A 27107-nucleotide genomic window follows, 5' to 3' on the forward strand; every position below is an offset into this window, starting at 1 on the left:
CGTAATAAAACCACACTTGGGACCATACATCATCGACACACGCAATAGATACACTGAAGTCGCCTTGGCTAGATTACGGATAGGGCACACTCATGCAACGCACTCGCACCTTCTCACGGGGTCTCCAAGACCTCTGTGCAGCAGGTGCGGAGAGGCCCTATCCGTGATGCACATCCTTATACAATGTAAGGCACTTGACACAACACGACACAAATACTTCCCACAACTACACACGCGACATATTCCACCACACCCGTCATACTTCTTAGGAGATGAAGCACTGTTTTCAATCAAACGCGTTTTCGAGTTTCTTACCGACGTAAAATTTTTACATCTCATTTGTTATCATGCATATTACAACCTGGCCCTTTACACCAGTCATCTTCATTACGTTGTGTTTTACTTTGTTTATTTTTACTGAAATGTTCTACTTTTACTTCCATGCCACTTTCATGTAATCACTTTTGTTTGGCGCTCTTTGCCCTTAGTCGGCCTTGCGCCATTAAACTCCAAACATCATCATCATCTTTTGATAAATACTTCCGATTCAGGTACAGAAGCGACACCATACTGACATTCTGAATTATTATGCGTAATCTGTGAATAAAAAAAGTTTGTTAACTTCCCGCTAGACGATAGTGCCTGTGGTGCGAAAACAGACTTAAGTCAGATTGACGTGGTAAAAGGTGAAAGATGATCTGCTTTGCTGTTCACATACTTCTGAACACATAAGAGCTAAATGAGTCTGTATAGTTATAGTATCATGATGCCCATGTAGGTTGTCGGCGTTCCCGATGCGAGGCTTGGTGAAAATGTTTGCGCCTGGGTGAAGCTGAAAGCGGGGAGGAAACTTACGGAAGGTGACATCAAGAAGTTCTGTGATGGAAAGGTATACAAGCTTTATGGCCTCGCTCGAAGTAGTTGTTTTTCTCTGTTTTGTTTTTAAATGGTGCAAACTATTGTCTCGGATTGTAGGGATGCTGAACGCTTCTGTTTTCGTCCGCATTCTTTGACATCAGTCTTTTACTATAGGGGAATAAAAGACCCCAGTCTACATGTTATCACTCCCATTGTGAAGTAAGCTGCCTGGTTAGATGTCTCCCGCATTTATCTCCTCCTTCCTCTTGTCTTTTTCAGATCAGCTACTTCAAGATACCCGAGTACATTCTGTTCGTCGACACTTTCCCCAAAACCGTTTCTGGGAAGGTACAAAAGTTCAAGATGAGGGAAGAAAGCCGAAAGAAATTAAACCTTTGAAAGCTTCTTTGTGCCATGTTTATGACAGCCAGTCTTCACTCGACGAAGATTGGTTCGTTGGTAATTGCAGCGTTCCCAGCAATGTGTAGGTACGACAAAGGTGTCTGACAAATGAATAATTTTAAGCTTTCTGAACAGATCTTTGCTATTAGGAAATGCATTTCAGCAAAACTGACCTGTCACTAACTCACTAAAAAATAAACATGAAAAAAAACATGTTTATAAACTAGTGTTAATAACAAAAAAAACTTCATGCAGAATGATAACGTGCACCTTGTTGCCTTGATAATGCCTTGGTCACTAGAAAACTATGTGATGTTTTATCGGTTGATTCATAAATTCATTGATTTTGTATTTGTAAGGAATGTTAATTCTTAGTGAAAAAATGTTTTTTTTCTTTTAGCCACTTCAGTTCAGGGAAACGTTTCTGTTTTATACGTCTTTGCTTCTAAGCGCTTTTTACTCAAGCGTTCCAACATCACGCCGCCTATTCCCAGATCGGTGACAATACAGGTGTGTGCAGTATTTGGAGACTCCTTACTTACAGAATCATGACGGCCCGTTTTGTGGGGCCAGCCTCTTCATCGCCTTCACCTCTTCATCATCAGGTGACGCCACAGACGTCTGACTATCACAGTGTGATGTGATAGCAGCAGAATTTGTAGATAAGTGAGGTGAGTGTCTAATATAATATAAAATGGCGTGAAACCCCTGCGTCTGTCTGAGAACATCAAGACGATAAGGACGTAATGTTCCTGCTATTCAAGGGCTCGCACAAAACCGGACGCCTGAGTATACCCGTTCTTAATACTTTGGTTTTTTTTTTTTTTTCCCAGGCCGACAAGAACAAGAAATACTTTGTAGAATGACCATTATTCCAATTTGCTATAGAAAGTGCGTTCCGCTCATTTCCCCCCAGTGTATCAGCAAAGAGAGCAGATTAACTTCATTGCATATTTAACCACGTTTAACCAGCTTCCATCACGTTGACAAGATCTCTCGGGTCGCCCGGGCCAGGCATGCAGCGAAGGCTAAAGTGCACGTACTGAGGCCAACCCATACGACCGAGTGACGGCTGAACTATCAGTTTGTTACAATAAGCTAACTCCCTGCCCCCCCCCCTCTCTCTCTCTCTCTCTCTCTCTCTCTCTCTCTCTCTCTCTCTCTCTCTCTCTCTCTCTCTCTCTCTCTCTTGTTGAAGTTGGGAAGCAAATTTTGCGGCTCGCAATAAAACCTCCTCCCAATCCCGCAAACAGAGGTCGAGCCCAAGGTCGAACCACCGTCAGCAAAGGTTCGTGGGAACCCTTGTTGATGGTGCTTTCCTGGCCACAACATATGGCACATACCATTTACGCATGCCCAGAGTTAGTTCAGCCGGTGAGCGTCGATGTCGCTCCTGCCTGCACCACTTTATGGCGCATACCCCGACAAATGCCCAAACGTACTAGAGCACGTGGTGACTACATTCTCTAGTATACATTTACACAAAAATTAATCCATTCATTAGAAACACTGTCGAGTCAAGCGTCGCGGTATCCCCTTTTTGATCACGAGGACCCATTGGCGGTATTAGTATGGAGCCTAACTCCAGTTTTATCTTCCCACCCCCTTCTCTTATGAAAACCCTTAACATCATCATCGCCTAGCAAGCAATGGCCTCTGCTGCCAGGCTGAACCCGTGAAAAATTGGCTGGAAGCCCCACCGGAAAATTAAAGCCCGTCGCGTCAAGCGAAGAGGAAAACCCGCTGCAAATAACAGCTGGCGTCCTCGATCGGTGTTTGGCGGGGCCAAGGTGCCCGTGCAGTTGGCGTCGCGCGACCGTACACAAGCGGAACTCTATCCTTCCCATTCTACCGGCATCGTCGTGACTGGCTCTCGCCGCGCCCGAGAATTCCGAACTTGACAAATCAGCACCGGCAAGTGACCATGTCTTCTCACGGGTTGAGCAGGCACGCTGCAAGGACTTTCCTCCTGGCCACGTCTCGGGCTCTGGCGAGAGAGAGAGAGAGAGAGAGACAAAACTTTTATTGCCGCAAGGGCTAATTCTGGGGAGGGGTGGTGACCGAGGGAGGAAGGTCCCCGGTGACTTTGGCAGCCCGGGCGACGATGGCATCTTGCACCGCCGAATCAGAGCTGCCCAACGCCCTCGCCCAGTGCTCACCGTCTCGATATGGGGGGAATGGGTTGTGGGGGCATTGCCAGAGGAGGTGATCCATGGTTTGGACCACCCCACAAGCGGGGCAGTGGGGTGAAGGGTACAGACCGGGGTACAAGCGGTGCAGGCGGGACAGGCAAGGAAGGGTGTACGTTTGCACTAAGCGCCATAGGCGTTCTTCGGTGTGAGAGAGTGCCGGGTGTGCAGGGGGCAGTAGACGGCGGGAGAGGCGGTAATGAGACGTAATCTCATGAAAGGAAAGGAGCCGATCTCGAGCTGACAGGGCTCCATGGAAGGGTTCAAGGCTAGGACCCGCTCGGAAGGTGAGCTCTCGAGCGGCTCTGTGTGCTGCCTCGTTCCCTCCCACACCCGTGTGGGCTGGGGTCCATACCAGCTCGGTAGGGGAGTCAGGGGGATTTTGAAGAAGGATTTTGAGTGCCAGGGCAGAAATGCGGCCCCGGGCGAAATTTCGAATGGCCGTCTTCGAATCGGAGATTATGATCGCAGGGGAAGGCCGCAGTGTTAATGCAAGAGCAATAGCCGCCTCTTCCGCAGTCGCGGGGGAAGAAGTGCGAAGGGTGAGGGTGGTAAGAGGGGGACTGTTGGGAGCGTTGATGATTGCGACCGCGTAGGCGTCATGGTGCCTGTAGCTAGCCGCGTCAACATAAACAGTTGCCGGATGCTCTGGGTATCGCTTCGTAAGGGCCCGCGCACGCTGCTCCCTGCGGGCTCGATTGTGCGTCGGGTGCATGTTACGGGGAATGGGCCGAACGATGAATAGGTCATGGATAGTGCTAGGAATGGCAAGAGAGGATTCTGTAGCGAAAGGTAAGTTGATTGCAAGTCGCCGGAGGAGAGATTGACCTGTTGAAGTTGTTGCAAGGCGGGCGTACTGGCTCACAAGATGAGCTTCGAGGAGCTCAGATGCGGTGTTGTAGACACCAAGCGATTCTACACGAGCGGTGGCAGCGCTCTGCGGAATCCTGAGCGCCGTCTTGTACACTTTTCGAATGAGGCAATCCACCTTTTTGAGTTCCGTAGAGGACGGTGCTAGATAAGGAAGAGAGTAAGTAATGCGACTTATTACAAAAGCCTGTATCAGCCGCAATCGCTCTGCCTCCTTGAGCCCTTCGTGGCGGGTGGTGATGCGGCGGAGAAGGTTGATAGTCTGATTGACTTGGGATGTTAGGTTGGCGAGGAATGTGGTATTGGCGCGGTTCTGTTGGATATTGAGGCCTAGGATTTTAAGGCAGGGCACTCGGGCAACGGGGTGATCATCCAGCCGGATGGTAATGTTCGGAGCTGCGCGGGCGCGTTTGGGACTGTTGGGCAAGAGAAGCAGCAGCTCTGCCTTCTCGGGCGAACAAGTCAAACCGACATCACGAGCATAGGCAGCAACACAATCTGCCCCCTGCTGGAGGGTGGTTTCAATGTGTGCGTCACTGCCGCCTGGAACCCACAGCGTGACGTCGTCGGCATACAAACTGTGGCGAAGCGAGGGCACATTAGCAAGAAGACGAGGGAGGTCTATCATAGCGATGTTAAAGAGCAGTGGGGAGAGAACTGCTCCTTGTGGGGTGCCTATGGAGGGGAGCGGAATGACGTCGGAGCGTAGATCATTAATCTGAATGACGGCCGTGCGATTAGCGAGAAAAGCCCGCACGTAGTTGTAGGTGCGGGCTCCAGGAGACAGAGCAGCCAAATGGCGCAGAATGGCGTGGTGGGAGACCCGATCAAAGGCCTTTTGGAGGTCTAGCGCTAGAACGGCTGATGAGTCGGCAGTAGGGGGAGCAAGGAGAAGATCATGCTTGAGCTGCAATAAGACGTCTTGGGTGGAAAGGCCGGCTCGAAATCCGAACATTGTGTGCGGGTACTGTTGCTTACTCTCCAGATATTGGGTCAAACGGGCATGTACGATCATCTCGAGGACCTTACCCGCACACGATGTGAGGGAAATGGGCCTAAGCTGTTCAAGAGCGAGCGGTTTACCCGGCTTGGGAATGAAAGAGACTTTAGCATGCTTCCATTCGGGTGGGAGCTCCCCAGACTCCCAGTGACTGTTATAATATTCTGTTAGGACCTCTATGGACTGATCGTCTAGATTTCGAAGGAGCTTGTTGGTTGTTCCATCCTCTCCTGGCGCTGAGTTTGGGCGAATTTTAAGAAGGGCTGCGCGAACTTCAGCTGTGGAAATGGGACGATCCATTGTCTCATTGGGCTGGCCGGTGTATGGTGAAAGGGGCTCCTGCGGGCCCTGGGCAAGGTAAAGCTCCCTGAGACGGGCGAGAAGCTGATCGCTTGTGCCGGGAAATTTATTTAATAGGGTGGTAAGACGATTGCGGCTGGTTGATTTCGAATGAGAAGGATCAATCATGTGGCGAAGAATGGCCCAGGTGCGCCGCATGCTAAGGTTGCCGCGCATGCTGTCGCAGAACTGACCCCATTGCGCACGTGCCAGTTCAGCCGCATAGTTTTCAATAGTGATGCGGAGATGAGCAATGCGCAGTCGAAGACGACGATTGTGCTTTTGACGGCGCCAGCGTTTCTGAAGGCCCTGATACGCTGCCCAAAGATGCTGAAGGTGAGGGTCAACAGTTTTCGAAGGAATGTCGGGGTCTAAGGATGAATCGTGGGCTTTCTTAATCTCGAGTAGATGTTTAAGCCAATCCTGAACCGGAGTATCATCGGTAGGGGGTGCTTGTTCTTGACATGAGAGCCGAAAGGCTGGCCAATTTGTGATGTGAGTCTGCCGCAGTTTTGGAGTAAATGCAGAATGCAGTCGCAAAGTGGACTGAATAATGAAGTGATCGCTTCCTAGGTTGTGGGGAGTACATTGCCATTTCAGGTCAGTAACGCGCAAGGAAAGTGTGAGGTCAGGAGAGGTGTCTGCCTGTACACTGTTGCCTATTCTGGTAGGAATAGAGGGGTCAGATTCTACTGTTAAACGTCGAGTCTGAATTGCTTCCCAAAGTAAGCGGCCTTTCTTAGTGACGCGATTGTAGCCCCAGGCTGTGTGAGGAGCGTTAAAGTCCCCAAGTATAAGAAGGGGGTGGCCAGTTGCCGCTTTTGTGGCCCGAATCAGAAGGGTGCCAAAAGTATGATTAGACGCTTTAGGGCCACTATAAACGTTAAGTATATGAAGGCAAGAGGCAGAGCGTTTTGGTGGATACAGGGTGATGAAGTCATGTGGTATCGCAATATCGGCAAATGTGTGGTGCTCAGCGGGAATGTTACGCTGTACCAGAACCGCCGTTGAGTTATTACCAGGAGTATGGAAAGCTTGATACCCCGTGAGTTTGACCTCTCTTCCAGGCTCTTGCAGGGCAATAACAGCGGGGGGTAAGGGTTCAGCAGAAATTAGGTGTTGAAGATTTTGGCGCTTACGGAAGAAACCGCGGCAATTCCACTGCCACGCGACAAGGGGGTTGCCATGCCTATTCATCGTTGCCATCGTTACAGGGAAGGGGGGCATTCTGTGCGGTGTCCAGGGCTCCGAAGAAATGCCGAAGGTTATGGTTGATCGTTTCCAAAGTGGATTGCATCACCGCTTGGTTGGCTAGAAGGGTGTTATGTAGGTGCAAGTATTCATCCCTTTGACTAGCAAGGGAACGTTCAAGAATAGCAAATTTCTCATCACATGCGATCGCACATGGTGACTCATTGATAGATACCGCTATGCGCTTAGGGGGAGGAGAGTCGGAGTTATCAACTGTCTGAGGAGTAGGGGGAGTACCGGCTGGATCGGAGGCATCAGGCGGGTGGTTATGGGCATGAGAGGGGGGAAGCTTAGCAAGCTGGAGCTCCCGCTTAAGGGCAGCATTTTCTTGACGCAGGGTAGCGACCTCTGCGCGGAGGGCCCGAAGCTCCTTCATTACTTCTTCTAGCAAAGGGTCTGGGGAAAGGGGTGGAAAGGAGGATCGAGACGGAGCCCCACCAGGCGAGGAACGCTGGGTGCTCACCTGCTGATGGTGTTGCACATTGCTTGGCAGATTGAAGGCTTGCGTTTTCGTGTTCGCTTGGTTGTTGCCGTCAGGGGGACGTTTCAACTGCGAGTGGCGGGTTGGCATGGGGGGAATACCAGTAGACGGGGTGCCAGTCACAGCCGCCGATGCAGTGAGTCTACCGGCGGCGGCTTGGGCATACGTAGGAGGCTGGCGTCGAGGCTGATAGCGGCGGGGGCACTCAGCTGTGCCGGTGACATGTGGGCCCTCACATACAATGCACTTGGGAGAGCAGGGGTGGTCTTCTGGGGCGTTGGGAAGTCCGCACTTGGGGCAGCGTTGGGGGGTTGTCTGGGTGTTCGGACACACATCTTGGCGATGGCCTGTCCGCCAGCATGTCGTGCAGGCCTCAGTTTTGCGGCGAAAGGGTCTGCAGCGGTAGGTGGCGGAGCGGTAGCGGATCCAAAAAGGAACCCGCGTGCCATGGAAGAGAATTTGAGCGATGTTCGAAGCGTTTAGACGCTTGACGTCTAGTATTTGGAGGTCAGGGTTATAGTTGCACACACTCTCCATTATTTGCGCCGGGGTGTCGTCCGGGGGGATATTGAAGATGAGGCCGGTGACGGTGTTCGCCGGTACGGCAATGTGTGTGCTCACAGGATACTGTTTCCCATTTAGGAGGAGGGTTTCAAGCTTCTCGTAGGATCGTGCTCGCTCCTCAGAGGGCGTACTCACAACGATGAAGTTGGAGACCGTGTGTATTCGCACTTGGTCGTCTGGGATCATTGGTAGCGCAGCCTGCCGTTGAATGGTGTCGGCTAAAACCGCTGCAGATACTGTAGCAAGGGCGAGGCCTCCACGTGGTCGAAGAATTATTTTCACGTCGGTCGCTGGTAATGGAGTCACCGGCGTCCGACGTTTAGGAGAGCGCTGGCCACGCTTGGGACTGGAGCCCGAGGCCGACGGTTGGGAGATTGCAGCAGACGCTGGCGCTTGGTTGGCTGCCATAAACGATGATTGTTTCCGTCTTACATCGAGCCATCCTGGAGTAGCGAGCTCGTTGGGGTCGATGTCTTCACCGTCTACAGTGTATTCCATGCGGCCGTCGCTGGTAGAAAGGTTGACGGTAGGCTCGGCCAGGGCGTCGGTAGCCATGGAGCTAGCGAGCAGGCACGAGCGCTGCGGTCGGAGGAGGCTGGCGCCGGTGGTGCACGTGCCACGGGAGCACCGGCGCAGCTGCGGCGGCAGCCGGCGGGGCGGGGGTAGGCCTAGCTGCGGCTCTCGGCGTGGTCGTCACTTCGAAGAGCAGTTTTAAGGAAACGCTTACTCGGAGGACAACGTACTTGGTACCGACGTTTCGGCCGTGATGTTAGGAAGGCGGCGATGTCTGTTTTAGGGCCATCGATGCACTCTGTGAGCTGAAAAGGTCGAAGAAGCGGGAGCCCATGCGAGGCGTGTGAACGGCATCTGAGGCACCAGCAGGCACCAATTCACCGCATCTCGTGGTAAGACTATTCAGGGCTATCCAAGGTGGAAATTTCCGACGCTAACGAAACGAGAGAAGCATGGGGCATATGTAAAGCGGGCGACGTGCCACGAAAAAGTGCTATGCTGTTGAAGACATTTAACACACCGTTTGTTATGACATGGGTGATTTAAGGGGGACTCACCAGATCACATTCCTATGGGACGTACTAATTCATCACCCACAGGCCTAAAAGGCGTCGTCCATCGATACGAAAGGTTTTACAAATTCATATAAATGTTCCTAACGGCCAAGTTTGCGTCTTTTAGAAATGTACCACTTCATTATTGAGATAAAAATAAACAATGAACGCATTTTGGTTTACCTGGTTTATCTGGATGGCGCTGTCTAACAAGCAAGAGTTATATTTTTTAGATGCGAAGCGTCTTATGGTCGAGCCTTGTCCCGCGTTGTTGCGCCGGCGTCCACACCTCCACTGCACATGCGCGTCTCTCCTCCATTCTCAAGGCCACACAGAGGAGAGCACGAGCCGCTGCCGCGAAACGGCAGCGGCGAGCAGCGCATCCCGAACGCCGCACACCTCCACTGCGCATGCGCGTCTCTCCTCCATTCTCAAGACCGCACAGAGGAGGGCACGAGCCGCTGCCGCGAAACGGCAGCGGCGAGCAGCGCATCCCGAACTCCGTGCACGTGAAGCGGAACGTAAACGTCACCGCAGAGAAGCGGTGTTGCGCCGGCGTCCACAACACCACTGCGCATGCGCGTATCTCCTCCATTCTCAAGGCCGCACAGAGGAGGGCAAATGCGGGCCCTGCAAGTGGGGCACCACCACATCCACCGCCTGCAGGGCACACCGGACGGCGCGGCACTCCTCCAGCGCTACGGCAGCCGGCCCAACTCTCGCATGGGCATGCTGCTTAGTACCTACGAGAGCCATATCGAGCTTCCGCATCGGCCCCGCCTGCACCACCACCACCAGGCACGGGGCAGGTTCTACGCATCGCCACCACATTGCCGGGGGGCGGGGGGGGGGGGGTCCGTGCAAGAGGTCCACTCCACCCCAGGCCCCCTACCAAGAGGTGGCCGCCCTGCTACAGGACGACGGTGCCGGACTTCTGCAGGTGTACACGGATGGCTCCGTGCAACAGTCGACGGGCAGAGCCGGAGCTGCCTGCACGGCCCTGGAACTTGGCAGCAGCCGGGTGTGCAGCGTCCCCTTCCCGGCCTCATCCACCTACGCAGAGCTGGCTGGACTCCACTTGGCCGCGTATCTTCTTCTTAAGCAGGGGGCCCACGACCGGGGGGCCATCATCCTGACTGACTCTCGGCCTGCCCTCCTCCGTCTAAGAGCTGCCGACCAGCCAGCCAGCTCCAGCGGCTATGTGGAGCGGTCACTGGCGGCCAAGCTCCATGCAGTGGAGTCCCAGGGGTGTCCACTGCGACTTCACTGGCTACCATCGCACGTCGGCATCACGGGCAACGAGGTTGCAGACGCCCTGGCCAAGGGCGCTGCTCGCCAGGGAGGGGTACCAGCCTCTCGGGATGTGGTGTCGTTAGAAGCTGCAAGGACTATCCTGGCCCGAGTGGTGGAGGGTAAACATCCAGATGCTCGGGTGGTCAGTGGTCAGGCACCACGGCTCCTGCCCGGCCGCATCGGTAGAGACGCCAGGTCGCTCCTGCTTCGCCTGCGGCTTAATTGCTGCAACGTCGGAGCCCGCCTGCACCACCAGGGCCGCCGGGCGTCCCCCACCTACGCCGACTGCCCAGAGCCCGAGACGCTCGAGCACTTACTGTGGTCTTGCCGCCAGCACGACACCACGAGAGAGGAACTCCGGACCGCATTCCAGCGGCTCGGTGTACCAATTCCACAAGCTGGAAGACTTCCTGTTCCCCACGGGATCGGACACTTTACGACGGGAGGTCTTCCAGCCCCTTCCTAGTTGTGACAGGACTAGTGCAAAGTTTGTAGCTGTCGTGCCTTGGACGAAACGAACGCTACATAGACTGTGCCCCCCTCTCTTCCTATCCTTTGAAACCTCCCTTCCCTTCCCTGGACTGGATTGTATGAGGGTGAACTCCCTGACTGAGTTCAACAATATCCCCAGCTCTTTTCTCTTCCCTAAATCACCACCACCACCCACGAGCCGCTGCCGCGAAACGCGAGCAGTGCATCCCGAACTCCGTGCACGTGAAGGGGAACATAAACGTCAGCGCAGAGAAGCGGTGTTGCGCCGGCGTCCACACCTCCACTGCGCACGCGCATCTCTGCTCCATTCTCCTCCTCACAGCCGTATAAACCAGGTGTGCACATTACCACCCTACCCGCACGTCTACTTACTCTAACACCATCCAAGAACTTACACACAACCCACCCCTCATTGCTGCTTCGCATCCTACTCATGATTCCCCCGTGTGAACATGGCGTATTTTTTTTTTATCATAACAGTAGTGACATATCTCTAAAATAAGCAAACTAGGCCGCTGTGAGCGTTGATATGTATTTGTAAAGCTTTTGGTATTGACGCACGATGGTTCTGAAATCAGTGGGTCATCAAGGGCTGAGTCCTATAGGAAAGTTAACAGGTGACTCTCTCGACCATACGGGCGAGAAAAAAAAATGGCTGCATATCTTCTTGCCTCGCTCCTAGGGTGGTCGAAAAATGACAGTCTTCTGCCAGGGCTGCCACGTAGCGCCATTTTCTGTCTCCCCCTCCCACTCTTCACACTCTCCTCCTCCCCGCTCCATCCTCTCATGATGAGAACAGTTTCCGGTTTATTGAATTTCATTTCCTTTTTCTCGTGTTTTCACTGCTGGCGAGCCGCCTGATGGGCCTTGTGTTTTTGGCGTTCTTGGAGCACGCCAAGCCGACATGTTTTGTTTTAGTGTTTAATTTTATTTCCCCTGTCTCCGACACCTTTTTGTCGGGATGTTTTTCGTTTGCTATCGTGAAAACCAATCCTGCGAGTATCATTAATTACAATAACGCTGGAAATCTCGCTGAAATACGCATATTTTGCCTCAAGTATGCCTCAGGTCTCTATTGCGCTAAGTAATAAAGGCATGTGGGGGTCACGGCAGCAGTTTGAGTTGTTCGTAACGCTTTTGCCTTTGGGCTTCGTGCTCAGGCATTCTATCAGGTTCCTTTTTTTTTTTTTTTTTGTGACCGGACATCTGTATTGAGTCGCAGACAGACAGGCCAAAGTTTTCGCATTGAGGTTGCTCAAAAAAGATTTTTGTCCTTTAAACCGTTAAGCGGACCATTAAACTAACCAGCATTTAGACGTAAAAATGAACAAATTGCAAGTGATTACGGTGACGGCGAAGATGTAACCGTTTATGAACAATTAATTAATATTGTTGGTGCATCAATCATTTCAGAAACATTTAGGATTTCATCAAGAACCGACAAGCCTATTAGTGGGAAGCGAGTTCGCAATTCAAATTCAAATTCAAATTTATTCAAATTTGAATTTGAACTTTTCGTTCGAACTTTTACAATGTAGCGCAGTGCAGCCTATTGGAGTTTAGGAGCGTCTTCGGACCTCCAAGCGTTGGCTATTAGTTATACCTGAAGGGACCATTCATGGGTTTCGCACAATTAAAGTGTAGTGATGATAATTATGATGATGATGATGCTTCTCGTAGGCGCGCAGCCTCGTCGGGCGTCAGCTACTGCCGCGGGGCCAGCAACATTCCCTTGCTGCCGCTCACGGTAGGCCAGGTGGTCGACAGGACGGCCGACGCCAAAGGAGACAACGTGGCCGTCGTGTCCTGCCACCAAGGCATCTCCAAGACGTACTCGCAGCTCAAACACGACGTGCGTGCCTGCATCTTCTAAAATCGTTAGCGAACACTGTGAGCAAAGATGCACGTAAGGTGTCGAGTAGTGCGGCCAAACCCCCCACATTCTTCATTGGCGTTAAATCATTGCTATAGCGGCAGTACATAGGGCAACACAATTTCCTATAACAGTGCTTCAGTACTTGCAGCCTTATAGCCTGCCCCGCCCGAACGGGGTTTGAAGAAAGCTTCTGCGGTGCTCTGAAGTCTCAATGTCTTCAGTGTATTTGTAAAATGTCTGAACCCATGGTTCTCAGAGGTAACCAGTTCAAGTTGAACTCGTTGGAATAGACAAGTCTGTTTCCAACTGTACGTTCGAACTTTATCTATGAGGTCATGACGAGGTTCTGGATGACCTTCTGGAAAAAGCAATCGGCAGAGATGCTTTCAGGCTCCAGCGAAATACATTTTCGGCTTTTATTCCCTAATTTTCTAACAGTTCTCGGATTATTCGGCGTAGAGAGTGTTCTCTCAAGATTAGTGTACAAACTAAACTTTTTCACATACTTTTTAGCCGTAGAGGGCGTAAAAATCTTGCCCCGAGACAAACACCTTTAAAAGGTGTTTTAACTAAAAAAGGGTATATAGATTAAGAAAGGGTCTCCTTCTGAACACCCTAAAATAAGGGACTAAGGCAGCTTAACCCCCTAACATAAGTGTCGGGGCAGCGCAGCTACGCGTGACAGTGTGCATCGTCTGAGCGCATCCTGCGATATACAGATACATTCAGCCCGCACAAGCGACAGTTGGACAACAAATTATTTCAGCAAGAAAACCAATGGGATTGACAGGGGAGCGAGTTCATACTTACTGACTTCACTTCACCTAATTTTATTGCTTTTATAGGCAGCAGAGGAAAGTCTTTTGTACAGTCGGTGGGCTTGTCGTAAAAATCAAATATTTTAGTGCTAATTTTAGAATGATAAAATTTAGTGTCAGCATATGCAAGTGTACGTGCGGGTTTGCAAAATACTTCTTAATCGCGAAGCGGAGTGAGTAAGTGCTGTAGTTATTATGCTCAATAAGTCATGAAAGTTAATAAATACGAAACACCCATTCCACACCCTCTCAACACCCTCCAATTATTTCAACACCCTTTTTACCCCATGGGTGCAATGCTACAAATTGTGGTGTTAAAACCTACTAAAAAGGATCTAAAAGACCTCCAAATTTGGTTTGTCTTTTTTACCTTTTTGCAGGGACGTGGGCTTGAACATTTTCGACGAGCGCGGGGACGCTTCATACGTCCCGGTGTTTAAAATATTACGAACTATTATAACTTATTAACAGCGGAGCTTTGTAGGCTTGAGCATGGCCCGGTGTCTTTCTCAAAAAAATACCAAGAAAATATTGCTCCCCGCTTGTGAAAGGCCCACCACCGCATATAAGGTATTGAAGCCGGCGTGGGAGTCAGTGGGGAGGTGGACTCTGTGTAGTGCAGGTGCACGAACCATGTAGGTCATGTGATCCACAGTTCCTATAAGGCCGATGAAACTGACGAATGAACACGTAAACATAGCAGCAGTGAAAGCGGCACTTCGCCTACAGACGCTGCTCAACACAGCTGTCGAGCGCGTTGGGCTTGTCTGCGACACTATATATAGCCAGCTGATTTAAGCGGCATTGGCACTTACGTAGCCCTGTAGACTCGTATTTTGTCTTCGTGATCCACTTAGCCGCGATGACTTTCGAAACGCGCGCGCATTTACACCCGCGCCCGTCGCTGCGGCGGAGTGATGCACTCCATGAACTACTATACCCGGTTACAACTAAAGAACGGCAACGGAAGTTGCCACTGTGCCTCGTCACCGCAGCCGGATGTTACTCCTCGCGGCGCAAGTAGTGCGTTACTGGGAATATTTTGAACACCGCAAGAGCCGTCTTAGTAATTTTTTGGATTTATAATAGTTATAAACCATTGCAGCGACGACAAACAAACTACATGAGGAAAGGCAGAGAGTACCACGCATCCATAGCAGTCTCCTTTCAAAACGCGCGCGCCCGTTGACATCTGGGTCCGATCGCTTAGGCGGAGTGATACCGTACATGAGCTATTGCCGTTCTTAACTTGTTCCCGAGTATAGACAGTTTTAGCATGCTGTACATTCCGTGGGTTCCGTATGTTCTGCTTGTACAAAGAACAGAGTATGCATGCGCTCGCGGGTCGGACGGCCGTCAGCGGAACTAAGCCACCCGGCCGGAACGAATGCGCACATGCCCAGCCGGGTCCCAGAACAAACGGAACATATAGAACTTACGGAACGCACGGTATGATAAAACTCTCTATTGACTTGAACAGGGTGCACAATGCTTGCTCCGCAGATTGACCAGCTGGCAGCCGCGCTTGTCTACCTCGGACTGCCTCTGGGAACCAAAATTGCATTCCTGTCGACCAACATCTATGAGTGGCCGGTCGTGCAGTTCGCCACCGCCAAGGCGGGCCTCGTTCTGGTAGGTGGCGTGCACCAGGGGGAGGGGGGGGGGGAGGGGGGAACTTACACTCTGACTGGCTCAATTCATTTGTGTTCTTATGATATCACGAAAACTGCCACGTTAAGCGATTGTGTTCCGGTTGTACAACATAACGTGCTCAACAACTATTCGTGTTAGCCTATACGCAGCCCTTTGTAAATAAAGGAGATTAAGGCCGAGAAAAGAATAAACAAAACTCATTACAAGTTTTCGTAGTTGGTCATTTTTGTTTGCGAGAATTCTAACAGCTTGGTGTAAAGGCGAGTAGGTAAGAGGTGTGTACAGTGATGCAAATTTCTCGATAAAGTGAACTATCACTAACGTGAAAAAAATGGCTGCGGTTTAGCTCAGCTAACCTTGGATATGCAAAGCAAAAGCTTCCTTAGTCTGGTTAAGTCTTGGTTTCGCTTGGTTAAACCTTTCTGTGTTGCCGACCACGTCTGTTGCCGACCACGACCACGTTGCCGACCGTGTTGCCGACCGTGTTGCCGACCACGACCACGGCAATGTACGGGCTTCCCAAGTGAAATATAACCAGAACAGTCGGCGTGATGTGATTCCCAGCATTTCACAACTTGTATTAGTCTTCAGAACTCATAGCGTCCTATTCAAGCGTATTTACGTAGCGTGGTACTTACACGACCTTATAATTTCTGTTTTGTTGTTGCTTCTTATTTTTTTACGTAGGTCAACATCAACACGGCGTATCAAGCGCCGGAGATAGAGTACTGCCTGAACCTGGTACGTTTGTCGTATGCGCTCCTATGGAGGTCGCTTTTCGCAAAATTTGCAGTAGTTGTGTGACATAAGCGGTTTGAGATAGGTGGCCACGCAGTGGAAGTGGTAATCGAATATATCTACTTAGGCCAAATTGTTACATCGGATCCCAACCATGAGGCAGAGATAATCAGAAGAATAAGAATGGGGTGGAGTGCATTCGCCAGGTATTCTCAGATAATAAATAGAAGTCTACCATTGTCCCTGAAGAAGAAAGTGTATGACAGCGGCATCTTACCGGTACTCACCTACGGGGCAGAAACTTGGGGGCTCAATAAGAGGGTTCAACTTAAATTGAGGACGCCTCAGCGAGCAATGCAACGGAAGATTATAGGTGTAACATTAAGGGACAGGAAGACAGCGAAGTGGGTCAGGGAAGAAACGCGTGTTAAGGTCATATTAATAGAAATTAAGAAGAAGAAATGCTTGTTGGCAGGGCATGCAATGCGAAGGCAAGGTAATCGTTGGTCATTAAGGGTAACAGAGTGGATCCCTAGAGAAGGCAAATGTGGCAGGGGGCGGCAGAAAGTTAGATGAGCAGATGAGATCAAGAAGTTTGCGGTGATAAATTGGTCGCAGTTAGCACAGGACCGGGATAATTGGAGAATAATGGGAGAGGCCTTCACCCTGCTGGCCTGGTGATTATTATTATTATTATTATTATTATGGGGATGATGATGGTGTGACAAAATGAAATAAGAACCGTGTAAAGGACGGAGGCTCGTGAAAAGGGTATACCGTCCTCGCAGGCGGAGTGCGAAGCTCTCATCGTGTCCGAGAAATACGCTCGGTACGACTACTATGCAATGCTGCTGCAGCTCGCACCAGAACTTGAGCGCTGCAAACCGGGCGAACTCGAGAGTAGCAGGTGCGTTACCAACTTACTCACGAAATCCGCCGGTCCATCTGCGATTGTGACGATGTACCGAAAGCAGGCCTCGCAATTTTTTACTTTACCATGACGACAAAACGCAACCTTCTTCTATTTGAAAGAACTAGTCTTTGGCAACTTACTCCGCTTCATTCCAGCAATGAAAGACGTCTTTTAACTCACCCCCCAAAAAAGAAAAGAACTCAAGAAATACTGGGAAACCTTCTAATTTCGTGCCAGAATGACGCAATATGGGCAGGAGTGACTTAAAGGAGCCATGAAGACAAAATACAAGTTAGGTTTATTAGAAAGACGGCTTAGTCCCGATAACAATGATACCAATATCATCGCAATCTTCGAACAAATAACGGGGATATTAAGGAAAACGTGTGAAGCAGTCGCGACCCCCTAGCCAATTTCCCGCAACTTTTCTATGACGTCACGGAACCTTGTTTGTGCGATTGGCGGCCGCCTAACTGACCTGTCGCGACGACACATGACTGGACGTCTGTAATGGGGCCTCTAGTTCCATTTGAGCGCATCACTTGAATGCTAACGTGCAGTTAACGCACTGAAAATTATGTTTTACTGTTGGCCCGTATGACGTCATTCTTGCTCATAACACGTCACTGTGGCGCAAAATTTGAAAGTTTTTAAATACTTCTTGCGTTTTTTTCGTTAAAAAAACATCTTTTGTGGCTGTAATGGAGCTGAGTGAGATACTGAATCCTAGAATTCTTTCAAATTAAACGAAGTTGTATTTTCTGTTCATGGCTCCTTTAACGCGGTTCAACGCTAAAATCATGGTTCCTTAGCGTTCAAGTTATACGTTTAGCGGAACGAGAGGCCCCATTACCATCGCCCTGCAATGTTTCTTGATGGGGGACTTTGGTCGGTGGCCGCCAATCCAACAAACAAGATTCAGTGACGTCACAGAAAAATCGCCGGTAAGAGGCCGGGTGGTGTCGCCACTTCTTTATATTATCTTTAACATCTTCATTAATCGTTTGAAGTTCGCGTAAAATTGGCGCCATTGTCAACACTACTTGTTGAGCTGGTTCGTTCATTTATGCAGTGAAAGAAAAACATGGCTCTAAAAAGACGAGGACTAAAGGAATACCAACGGAATATATGCACCTGTAATTGTCGTTCTTGTCTACCTTCGTTCTCGTCTCTTTAGAGCCCAATTCTTTTAGAGGCGACAGTCTTTCTTTGCCTACTTGAACGCAGAAATTTTGCTCTGTCTGTCTGTCTGTCTGTCTGTCTGTCTGTCTGTAACTCGATTCAGCCACCCGGCCAAAGCGAAACAGGAGCTGCCCTGTAGTATCTTATACCCACAGCCAAATCTAAACGTCCAAGTCCGGTGTCAGTGTTCACACTTGTCAACCATGTTGAACAAGAACAAGACATTACGCAAATAAAAGGCAGAAAATCAATAAGTTATATTTGCAGTGTCCCTTTATTTAAAAATTCATGGATGCTTGGTTTTACTACATCAACTGCAGAAAACCGTCGCCGGCTGTTGCCCGCGCTACCTCCTCGCGGCATTCAAGAAATCAAACGGCAATAGCAACAAAGGGTTCCACTATGCGGGATCTACGTTCCGCTTGTAACACTCGTGGAGTAGGGCAACGTGGCTCTAAACATCGTAGTATATAGGGTACCTCAATTCACCAGCGTCTCCACTGTACGACAGCGCTGGTATCGAGACACCCGACTTGGGGCAGTGGAACGCGGTAAATTTAAATTGACTTCAGCAAACCTCTAGCGTGTTTTCTTTGGAGAAACGAGACGGGAGAGGAACAGCATGAAAGGTAAGCGGAAAAGAGAAGGGAGGCATTTACTTGGCAGGGGCGCCAGTCGACTAACGTCTTTCGTCGACATTTGCGACGAACGGAGCAGATACGCGGCCTTTTTTTTTTTTCAGGTATCGTTTTCATCTTGACAACGCACCCTTTTTAATTACCCCAACTTGTATTTTGCCTTTATGGTTCTTTTACAGCGCAGATTTACCGATATACAGAAAAGGAGCAGTAAAATTGGCTGGGTTATGGGAATTTCCGATTTGGTGGCCAGGGGGTTACCTATAATTGCGTTCAATTTTTACTGGTGACGGCGAGTGCCAGGAAGTTCAGTCGAAGCGATTGCGGTTTTCTATGAAATAAGGTGTGACAAGGACAGAGGCGTCGGCCTAGGGTGCTTCGGGACATTTTTATGAAGCCAACCGTATCAAAATAGTCACCGCATCGGGGCAACGCATCCCCGAAGTAACAAGACTCAAGGTTTTGGGCATGATCATTGACAAGAACAACAGCAACGGTGAAACCCTTGCCAAGCTCAACAGCAAGGCGGCCGAGGCAATTCGCCTCATTCGCCGCATTTCTTCAAAAAGAACGGGCATGAAGGAGGACAACCTCGTGAGACTCGTCCAGTCCTTCATGATCAGCCACATTACGTACGTGGCCGCGTAACATAACTGGAAGGTCATGGAACGGGCCAAGATCAATACACTCATACGTAAGGCTTACAAATCGGCACTGGGCCTTATGGAAACCACGAGCACTGCGCGCTTACTACAGCTAGGAGTGCACAATACCCTGGAAGAAATCACGGAGGCGCAGTTGGCGGCACAGCTGGAACGTCTCTCCATGACAAAGACGGGACGCCAAATCCTCGAGAACCTTGGCTACAACCCTCGCACGCCGGACCGGCAACAGCGCGACATAAACGAGGAAGCGATGGCACACATATGCGTTGACCCAATACCTAGAAACGTGCATCCGGAGCACAACAAGGAGAGGCGTGCAGCGCGGGCCAAAGCCCTCATCAAGATGCATGCCAAAGACGGGCACGCGCGTTACGTCGACGCAGCAGAGTACCAGCACGAAGGCTACGTCGCGGTCGCCGTTAAGGCCTCCACAGGCACTAAGACGACGACTGCGAGTGTACGGTGCACCGAAGCCACGGACGCCGAGGAGGTCGCCATCGCCCCGGCGATCTCTGAGATTGAGTGCCGCACAGTGCTCTGTGACTCGAGAATGGCCGTACGCAACTACGCGAAAGGTCGCGTTTGCGCCAAGGCGGCCGCCATCATCGGCAAGGCAAGGCTCCAGGGCAGAGAAGTTCGTGTCAAGTGGTTTCCGGCACACATGGGCGAATGCGCAACCGCACCCAACCACAACGAGACGGCACACTCGGAGGCGCGAGCACTTACCCTCCGCTCCTCCGAGACCGACCGTCCGTGGTGGTTCGCGAACAAAGATCGCCTCGTGAGCTACAACGAGATCACCAAGGCTTACCGCCTGGCTCGACGGGTCATGCCACCCCCCCACCAGGGCCTGAGCCGGGAGGAAGCAGTTCTACTACGACAGCTCCAGACCGGGTCCATCCTCGCCCCGGCAACGCCGCACAGATTTCATCCAGAACTTTATTCGACGGACGTGTGTAAAGTGTGTGGTGTGGGTCTGGCAGACCAGTGTCACATCTTCTGGGACTGTGCCCGGTTTCCAAACGAAGCTCAATCAAGAACTTATCCGCCGCAGCTCCAGGACGCTGCATGCAGTAGCGACAAGGACACAACTCTGGGCCGTCCAGCAAGTCCGGGGTGCGCTCGAAAAGCACAGACCAGGCGACCCGGTGATGGGAAGCGTTGGCGCTGCGCCTAGTAACGGCAATCCCTAGGACGACGCCAGGCCCGCGTCGCGGCGCTTAGTCGTTTTGCAGGCACAAATAAAGTTTTTCCTAATCCTAATCCTAATTGGCTACTCTGTATACGAGCAATTCTAGCCCGTATCGGTAGTATTTTTGATTCCCATTTACCCGCCCCGAGTGTTGCTCACCTGATGCGCGTGGACATTCAGAGCCCAAAAAATGCATGAGTCGCCTGTTCGATTCCTTGACCGACAAGCATACGTCGTTGCTGTCATCTTTAAAATGACATCACATAAATTTTCGAGAAAGTATCTGCCAAATTCTTATTGACAACAAGGCTACTTTTGTGTTTGTTATTGCGTTAGTTATGTGGGGGTGGTGATGACACACGAATGCCGAAATTCTCACCCTCCCCCCTCTATTGTACATGACTCTTTTGTTTCTTTTCTCTGCCTTCCGGACGCAACTTTTCTGCAGGTTACCCCGCCTGAAGCACGTTATCCTGCTCGGGGACTCTGCGAAACCGTTAGTACATCTACTACTTCATTCGTTTTGCGGACTGGTAATATTAATTTACCAGCGGTAAATAAATGCTCAACGTCAAGGCTTCGAAGCCTTCGAAGCCTGAATGTTGAATATAGCGTTGTATATAGAAATAAAGTACTTGAACTTAGATGTTTGCGCTTGTTTGCGGCACTGGCAGATCGGGAACCCAATCGGCATACTGCACCCATTATGCGGAGATTTTGTGGGTGTACGCATCCAGTTGCGGCCTTTTTACTCACGCACAGTCACGCTGACGTCAGTTGCTGACTGCGCAATACCGAAACGGGATAGATGCATGGTCGGAGCACCTTCACGTGTACCCCATAGATTGCGTGCGGTTACGCCGGTCGATCGCCAGGTGGCGTGCCAGGACTGGTCTCTGATCGGCTATAACAGTCTCATGTCCGTTGTTGGCGGGACAGCGAGAATGCCACCGAAAGTCGACTTAAATGTCCGGAATTTGTAGTAGCTGTAGAATTGTATGTACAGCCTCCCAAATTTCTAATAATATAGCGGGAGCGAAGACCGATCGGCATGTCAGCGCCTTATCACGTTGTTCACCGACAAAATAGGCGAGGCTATATAGACCATTTTATTTTCTTTTTCCTGGGAGCTTCCATTTTATCAGTGGGCTGTGCTAGCGACCCTACAATTGGCGCAGTCGACAGGAAGATGTAACTGCACCTGCGCAACACAGCCCAGAACATGCTCTGAACTTATGAAAGATTGACAGATGAAAAGGTGTATACCCGCACGCGCATAGAACTATCTGTTGTGGGAGCGTCGTCTGCTCCGCTTTTCTTCTCAGGGCAACACACTCCCTGTTTTTCTTATCTTGCAATGCCGTTTCGCTACCGCCAAAGGTATCTAAGCAGCGTGGGGCACAAAGTCATTCAGATGCAGTGGCAGGGGGTGTACCACTCTGAAGGAAACAGCGTAGCAGACGACACTCATGCAGCAGATAGCCCTATACGCGTGCGCGTACTCTCAACTATTTAGCTGCTGAACACCGTGATAAGGCGCTGACATGCCGGTCGGTCGTCACTCCCGCTACATTATTCAAAATTTGGGCGGCTGTACAAGTGCAAATTGTAGGCAGTTGTACGACCTAACCCTGGAAAACACAGAAAAGGCGGGTTGTATCGCTTCGACACCAACAAAGTAGTCAAAATCGAACCCAAAGGCAGAAAAGAGAGCAGCGATAGCATGGTGTCAGTATAAGAGCACCACACTTTATACTGGTGCGGTACAAGGTGAAACACGAATTCCCAAATTCCAGCTAATTTCTCTGCCATAAACGGCAACCCAGTGAATAACAGGGGACTTCAAAATTTGCTTCTGAAGCTACCACCTCCAAATACTTTTGTTGATTATCTCTTAGAGGAATTCGTTTGTGCACAATCTAACTTGACCCTCGCTGTTTCGTATTGTAATGTAAGCGATTCCGTGCTCTTTTGAAGGGACTTGGATTTTGGCAGCTTGGAATTTCAAGTATCGATGGATGTACCCCTTCCTTCCGTGTAATCTGCTGAGGACACGTCTCTCCTCGAAATAACGATCGCATGTGATTGGTCACCGATAATTCTACCCAGTGGTTGTCGACCTACCACGCTTTCGTGTTCAATAATTAACCATGCATTATGTCCGTGAATAATAAGTTACGTTCCTCAGCGAAAGCTGCACTACACCACGTGTCGCAAGGTTATTCATCGCATCGAAATGAACTTGAGCCTCCGGAGCGCAAGAGTGGCTGTGTAACGTCACGCCACGTGATGCGCTCGCTGAAAGCCTCGGCCTCTGTGGTACCACGTGTACTGGCGAGGGTTAACGGCTGCTTCGGCGGCGTTTGGTCGCTCTGTCTCGCCATGTATGTAGAGCCGGCTGGGCCATCAGCTTTCGCTCGGTACAATCGCGTTTACAAGCTTTAAACCTGAGCTACTTTTTACTATTTTTATCGATTGCAGGGGAACGCTAAGCTACGATGACATACTGTCGCAAGCTACAGCGGAAGACTATGCCAACCTGGAGTCAAGGGCTTCGCGGATACGTGCCGACTTGCCTGTTAGCCTGCAGCTCACCTCAGTAAGTCTCGTGGTCACTGTGCACAAGCTTTCCACAAAACTTAATGGCATAATCCACCAAGCAGGCTCATTAACGTTGATTTTGGGACTTCTTTTTGCATTTCAAAACAGCAGTCACTCTTCTCACTCAATTTATAGTAGATTTTCACTAACTTAGACCGTCGCCGCTGGCTTTGTTCGCATCATATTACGGGGACAAAATCTTTTCCCACTAAGCTCACTGGAACCGGCCAACGAGTCTACCATGTGGTATTTTTTGTGGAAGTTGAAATCTGGAGCCCCTACGCCATGTTTCGACCACTGGTGGGGTGTTTGCACGAATTTATTTATCTAAAAAACCAACCCTGAAGTGTTACCCTTAACTCTGCATGCTCCTTACCGATTTCCTATGACCTTCCGCATAATGATTACTCTCCTACTCTCCTTGACTGCGCTTATTCCGCGGCTCACCGACCCTCCGGCAGAGTCAGTCGGCCGGCCGCCGGCGGGTTGTCGCACTTTGTTCGCTCAGTTAAAACTAAGCCACGAAAAGACTTGTGCCCGGAAGAATGTGGCTTTAGTTTGTTAGTTTGTAGACTGTGTCAAGCTTAGTAAATTTGTTCAAATCAAGGAAGCCTCGCACAAGCGCACATGCGACGCTCCGCTGAGTTTTCTTCACTGGACAGTAAGCTAAATATGACTGTGTGACTGGTACGCTGGTAGAAAACATAAGGCTAATTAAAGGCCGGGGAAAGGTCAGAGAAGCTGTTATAGGTAATAAGGAGCTACAATGGACCAAAACCTTTATTGTAAAGCGTAAAACCAAGATACGGGAAGCACTTCTTGCGCAGGGTTAACTTAACTAGCACAGCGGTCAGAAGAACGACCACACATTCACGATCGATTTTCGGGACAGTGAACGTAGCCGCTAGTGATAAGACATTTGTAGGGATTTGGGAGAAGCTTACTGCACAAGCCCTGTTCAATAAATACTCATCTAAGCTGCTTGAAATGCTGGAACAAAAAAAATGAACAGCCCGATTTATTTTGATTTCATTATAGGGTTTAACGCGCCGACGCAATGCAGGCGATGAGGCGCGCCGTAGTGGAGGGCTCCGGATTAATTTTGACCACCTAGGGATCTTTAACTTGCGCCGAAATCTCGTACACACGGGCGTTTTCGCATTTCGGCTCCATCATAAAAGCGACCGCCGCGGCCGGGAATCGAACCTTCGTCCAAAAAAAAACAGCCTATACGACGGATCGCATATCGACAGATCGATGGGGAATAGCCTGTCAACGGCGGGCAATCTCGCAGTCGCCCCGCCTTTCATTAAAATGGACGTTTATGGGTCCCAGCTGGCTTGAGTGGCTGTCCAGTCTTGGAGGGGAAGCGTGGGAACAGGCGACGCATGCCGCGTTCGTAGAAGCTTGTCCCTGGCGCTTGCACGTGTTTCCTCGGGTGTTTGAATGTTTGTTGTATTTGTTTGGTTTGCTCTTGATCTTTTCCTTTTTTTTCTAGTGATGAGAGAGTGACCAGCCTTTCAGGGTTACGGGGGGCTGCCCACCGGGGTTTAGGCCTGATTTGGTAATCCGTCCAATCAGGGCGCCAGGTGATACTGATTGGTCTGTGTATCGGGGGTGGAGCCTAAGTAACCCATCAAAATCACGAGACACGAGGTCTCGTGGTCGAATCCTCAAGGTTTTATGTGCTATGCACGGCCGGCGTATTGCCGGGCTAGCCAGGTTAGGTTAGGGAGGATCTCACCACTTGGGTAGTCTTAGGTCAGGGTCCGTCGCAGACGGGGGTGCCACGTGCACAAAGTTTCATCTGGCTTAAGACTCTCACTTTATTTCTTACTTCGTTAACTCTGTCTTCAGTCTGTAAATATTCTGTATATATCTTCCGTGTAAATATGCAGTTTTAAAAACCCTTACCAACCATCGCCGTCGTGTCGTCAGTGCCGCAACCATCAGGCACCACCGCAGATCATCACCAAGAAACAACGAACCAACATTTACTGTACCTTTTCTTCTTTTGGGCTATATAAATTTAAAACTACAGTATAGCCTGTATCAACGATGAAAAGAGTTTGCGCCAGTCCATGCAATGTAAACAAACAGAAAAGTTCGACAGATTCACTTCAGTGTCCCTTTAACATACAATCACCAGCTCAACCACGTTAAAGGAGCACTGACACCAATTTCCGGCGTTAATATTGTTGCACAGTTCGCTTCCTTCACTCAACAGAATACCCTGTCTGAAATATGAGCAGCCTGCAACGCGAAGAACATAGTTCAATTGGATCTCATTTATCGCGCCGTCGGAGCAGCGAACGGAGCGGCACTCAGCAAATGGACATCAGCGTGACATCACCCCGTGAAGCCAAAACAAGTGACGCGACAGCGCTCGTCAAAAGCTCGTGACGTCACTTCATGCGCGCGGCCCCACGAGCGGCGAGCGGGCGCAACACCCTCTCAAGCGGGCGCCGGTGACGCCCGCACAAAGCGGTGAAGTCAGGCCGGGATTCTGTCATATGCGCCGTTCGGGATGAAAGCGCGGGAATTTGAAACAAATGATTTTCAGGCCGTTCAATGTAATTAACTATCGCGCGCTGAAGTATTTGAAGTGCTGTTTCAGGTTCGCCAGACCATTAGGCATCGATAAAAGCAATAAAAGTGTAACATAAAATTTTCGTGTCAGTGCTCCTTTAAGTGTCCCCACTAAAATGCAGCGCCGGCTTTCAAGCAGAGTGGGCTATAAGATTTGTGCGCTTATTGGGGTCAGAAAGCTGGTTTCAATACAGCGGTGTTGTTACACGTAGAGCAACCGTATAGGGAACCTGTAATCTGCGCCTGAAATCTTCCGTGCCGCAGTGCTTCCTAGTTGTTATTCGACGTTACGGTGTACTTTAATCCAAATGGATACTTCTAACAAATGTCCGTTCGAAGAATAGGCCCGCCATTAATTGTCAAATTCTTCGAGAGGGCCGTTGACCAATTGTCTGTCGATGAATGGGCTTTTGACCGCCGAATCTCGGCGCCAATAGCTTTCCCTGTCTATACTGGGATTAGCGGATGTCTAAAGTGTCATCGGTTTATTTTTTTTACCTGATCCCTCAATGCGCTTTTCAGGGCACTACAGGAAAGCCGAAAGGTGCCTTGCTGTCTCACTTCAACATCGTCAATAACGCCAACTGCATTGGACGGCTGTTGGGATACCACGAGCAGGTGAGGGAAGACCAGTGGTTATTCGAAATTCATAAACCATGTCGCCCCGCGGCCTAGGGTAGTCTAGCCCGTGCTGATTTTGAGCCCGCAGAACGACTCAAGCATATGTTGTCGTTTTCTTAACTGGCATATGCGTTACACGTTATTTTAGTGCTTTAGATGTCCTGTCGAAGGACCGTAATGATGAATTCACTTGGGCGTACTCTTCCAATTCAGCGATTGTTGAACTAAACAATGTTACAGAAGTATTTATCCATATTTTGAAGGCGGTTGTCTTCCTTTGGCTCTGTAAACTCGAAAGGTTTGGTCTGTCCCTCAGTTTGTCTGTCTGTCTGTCTGTCTGTCTGTTCATCTGTCTGTCTGTCCGTCCGTCCGTCCGTCCGTCTGTCTGTCTGTCTGTCTGTCTGTCTGTCTGTCTGCCTGCCTGTCCGTCTGTCTGTCCATCTGTCTGTCCGTCTGTCTGTCCATCTGTCTGTCCATCTGTCTGTCTGTCTGTCCGTCTGTCCGTCCGTCTGTCTGTCTGTCTGTCTGTCTGTCTGTCTGTCTGTCTGTCTGTCTGTCTGTCTGTCTGTCTGTCTGTCTGTCTGTCTGTCCCTTGATTCAGTCATCCTGCCAAAATATAAAAGAATTCTTGAACGAGTAGTTTCTCTAGGCAAAACGTTCCTAAACACCTATACCCAAAAACATACTCTATACTCGTCAATATTGTTGAGCAAAAAGAAAACATGAAAACAATAAACAAAAGAAAACAATAACATTCAAAACATGTGAAACTACTGATAGAGCATCAGGATCACGACAAGACAGGAATGCGGCAC

At 50.1% G+C, this 27107-nt stretch overlaps 2 protein-coding genes across 3 annotated transcripts in view; both read left to right on the plus strand.

Moving 5' to 3' along the window:
- The window catches only part of LOC144142573 (medium-chain acyl-CoA ligase ACSF2, mitochondrial-like), a 55780-nt gene extending 54516 nt beyond the window's left edge, over window positions 1-1264 (plus strand). For both annotated transcript variants that reach the window (XM_077674169.1, XM_077674168.1), the window contains exons 15-16: window positions 779-889; window positions 1138-1264. In XM_077674169.1, the coding sequence (XP_077530295.1) occupies window positions 779-889; window positions 1138-1257 (231 nt within the window). In that variant the 3' untranslated portion in view covers window positions 1258-1264. The remainder of the gene's footprint in view (window positions 1-778; window positions 890-1137) is intronic.
- Window positions 1265-8507: 7243 nt separating this feature from the next.
- LOC144142993 (putative acyl-CoA synthetase YngI) overlaps window positions 8508-27107 on the plus strand; it is a 32908-nt gene continuing 14308 nt past the window's right edge. The window contains exons 1-9 of the mRNA XM_077674819.1: window positions 8508-8616; window positions 8781-8859; window positions 12487-12658; window positions 15004-15132; window positions 15841-15894; window positions 16680-16798; window positions 20930-20977; window positions 22963-23080; window positions 26194-26289. Of these exons, the coding sequence (XP_077530945.1) occupies window positions 8508-8616; window positions 8781-8859; window positions 12487-12658; window positions 15004-15132; window positions 15841-15894; window positions 16680-16798; window positions 20930-20977; window positions 22963-23080; window positions 26194-26289 (924 nt within the window). The remainder of the gene's footprint in view (window positions 8617-8780; window positions 8860-12486; window positions 12659-15003; window positions 15133-15840; window positions 15895-16679; window positions 16799-20929; window positions 20978-22962; window positions 23081-26193; window positions 26290-27107) is intronic.

Source organism: Haemaphysalis longicornis, unplaced genomic scaffold (genome assembly GCF_048455015.1).
Source record: "Haemaphysalis longicornis isolate Haplotype H1 unplaced genomic scaffold, Haemaphysalis longicornis Haplotype H1 scaffold_6, whole genome shotgun sequence".
Taxonomy (NCBI): Eukaryota; Metazoa; Arthropoda; class Arachnida; order Ixodida; family Ixodidae; genus Haemaphysalis; species Haemaphysalis longicornis.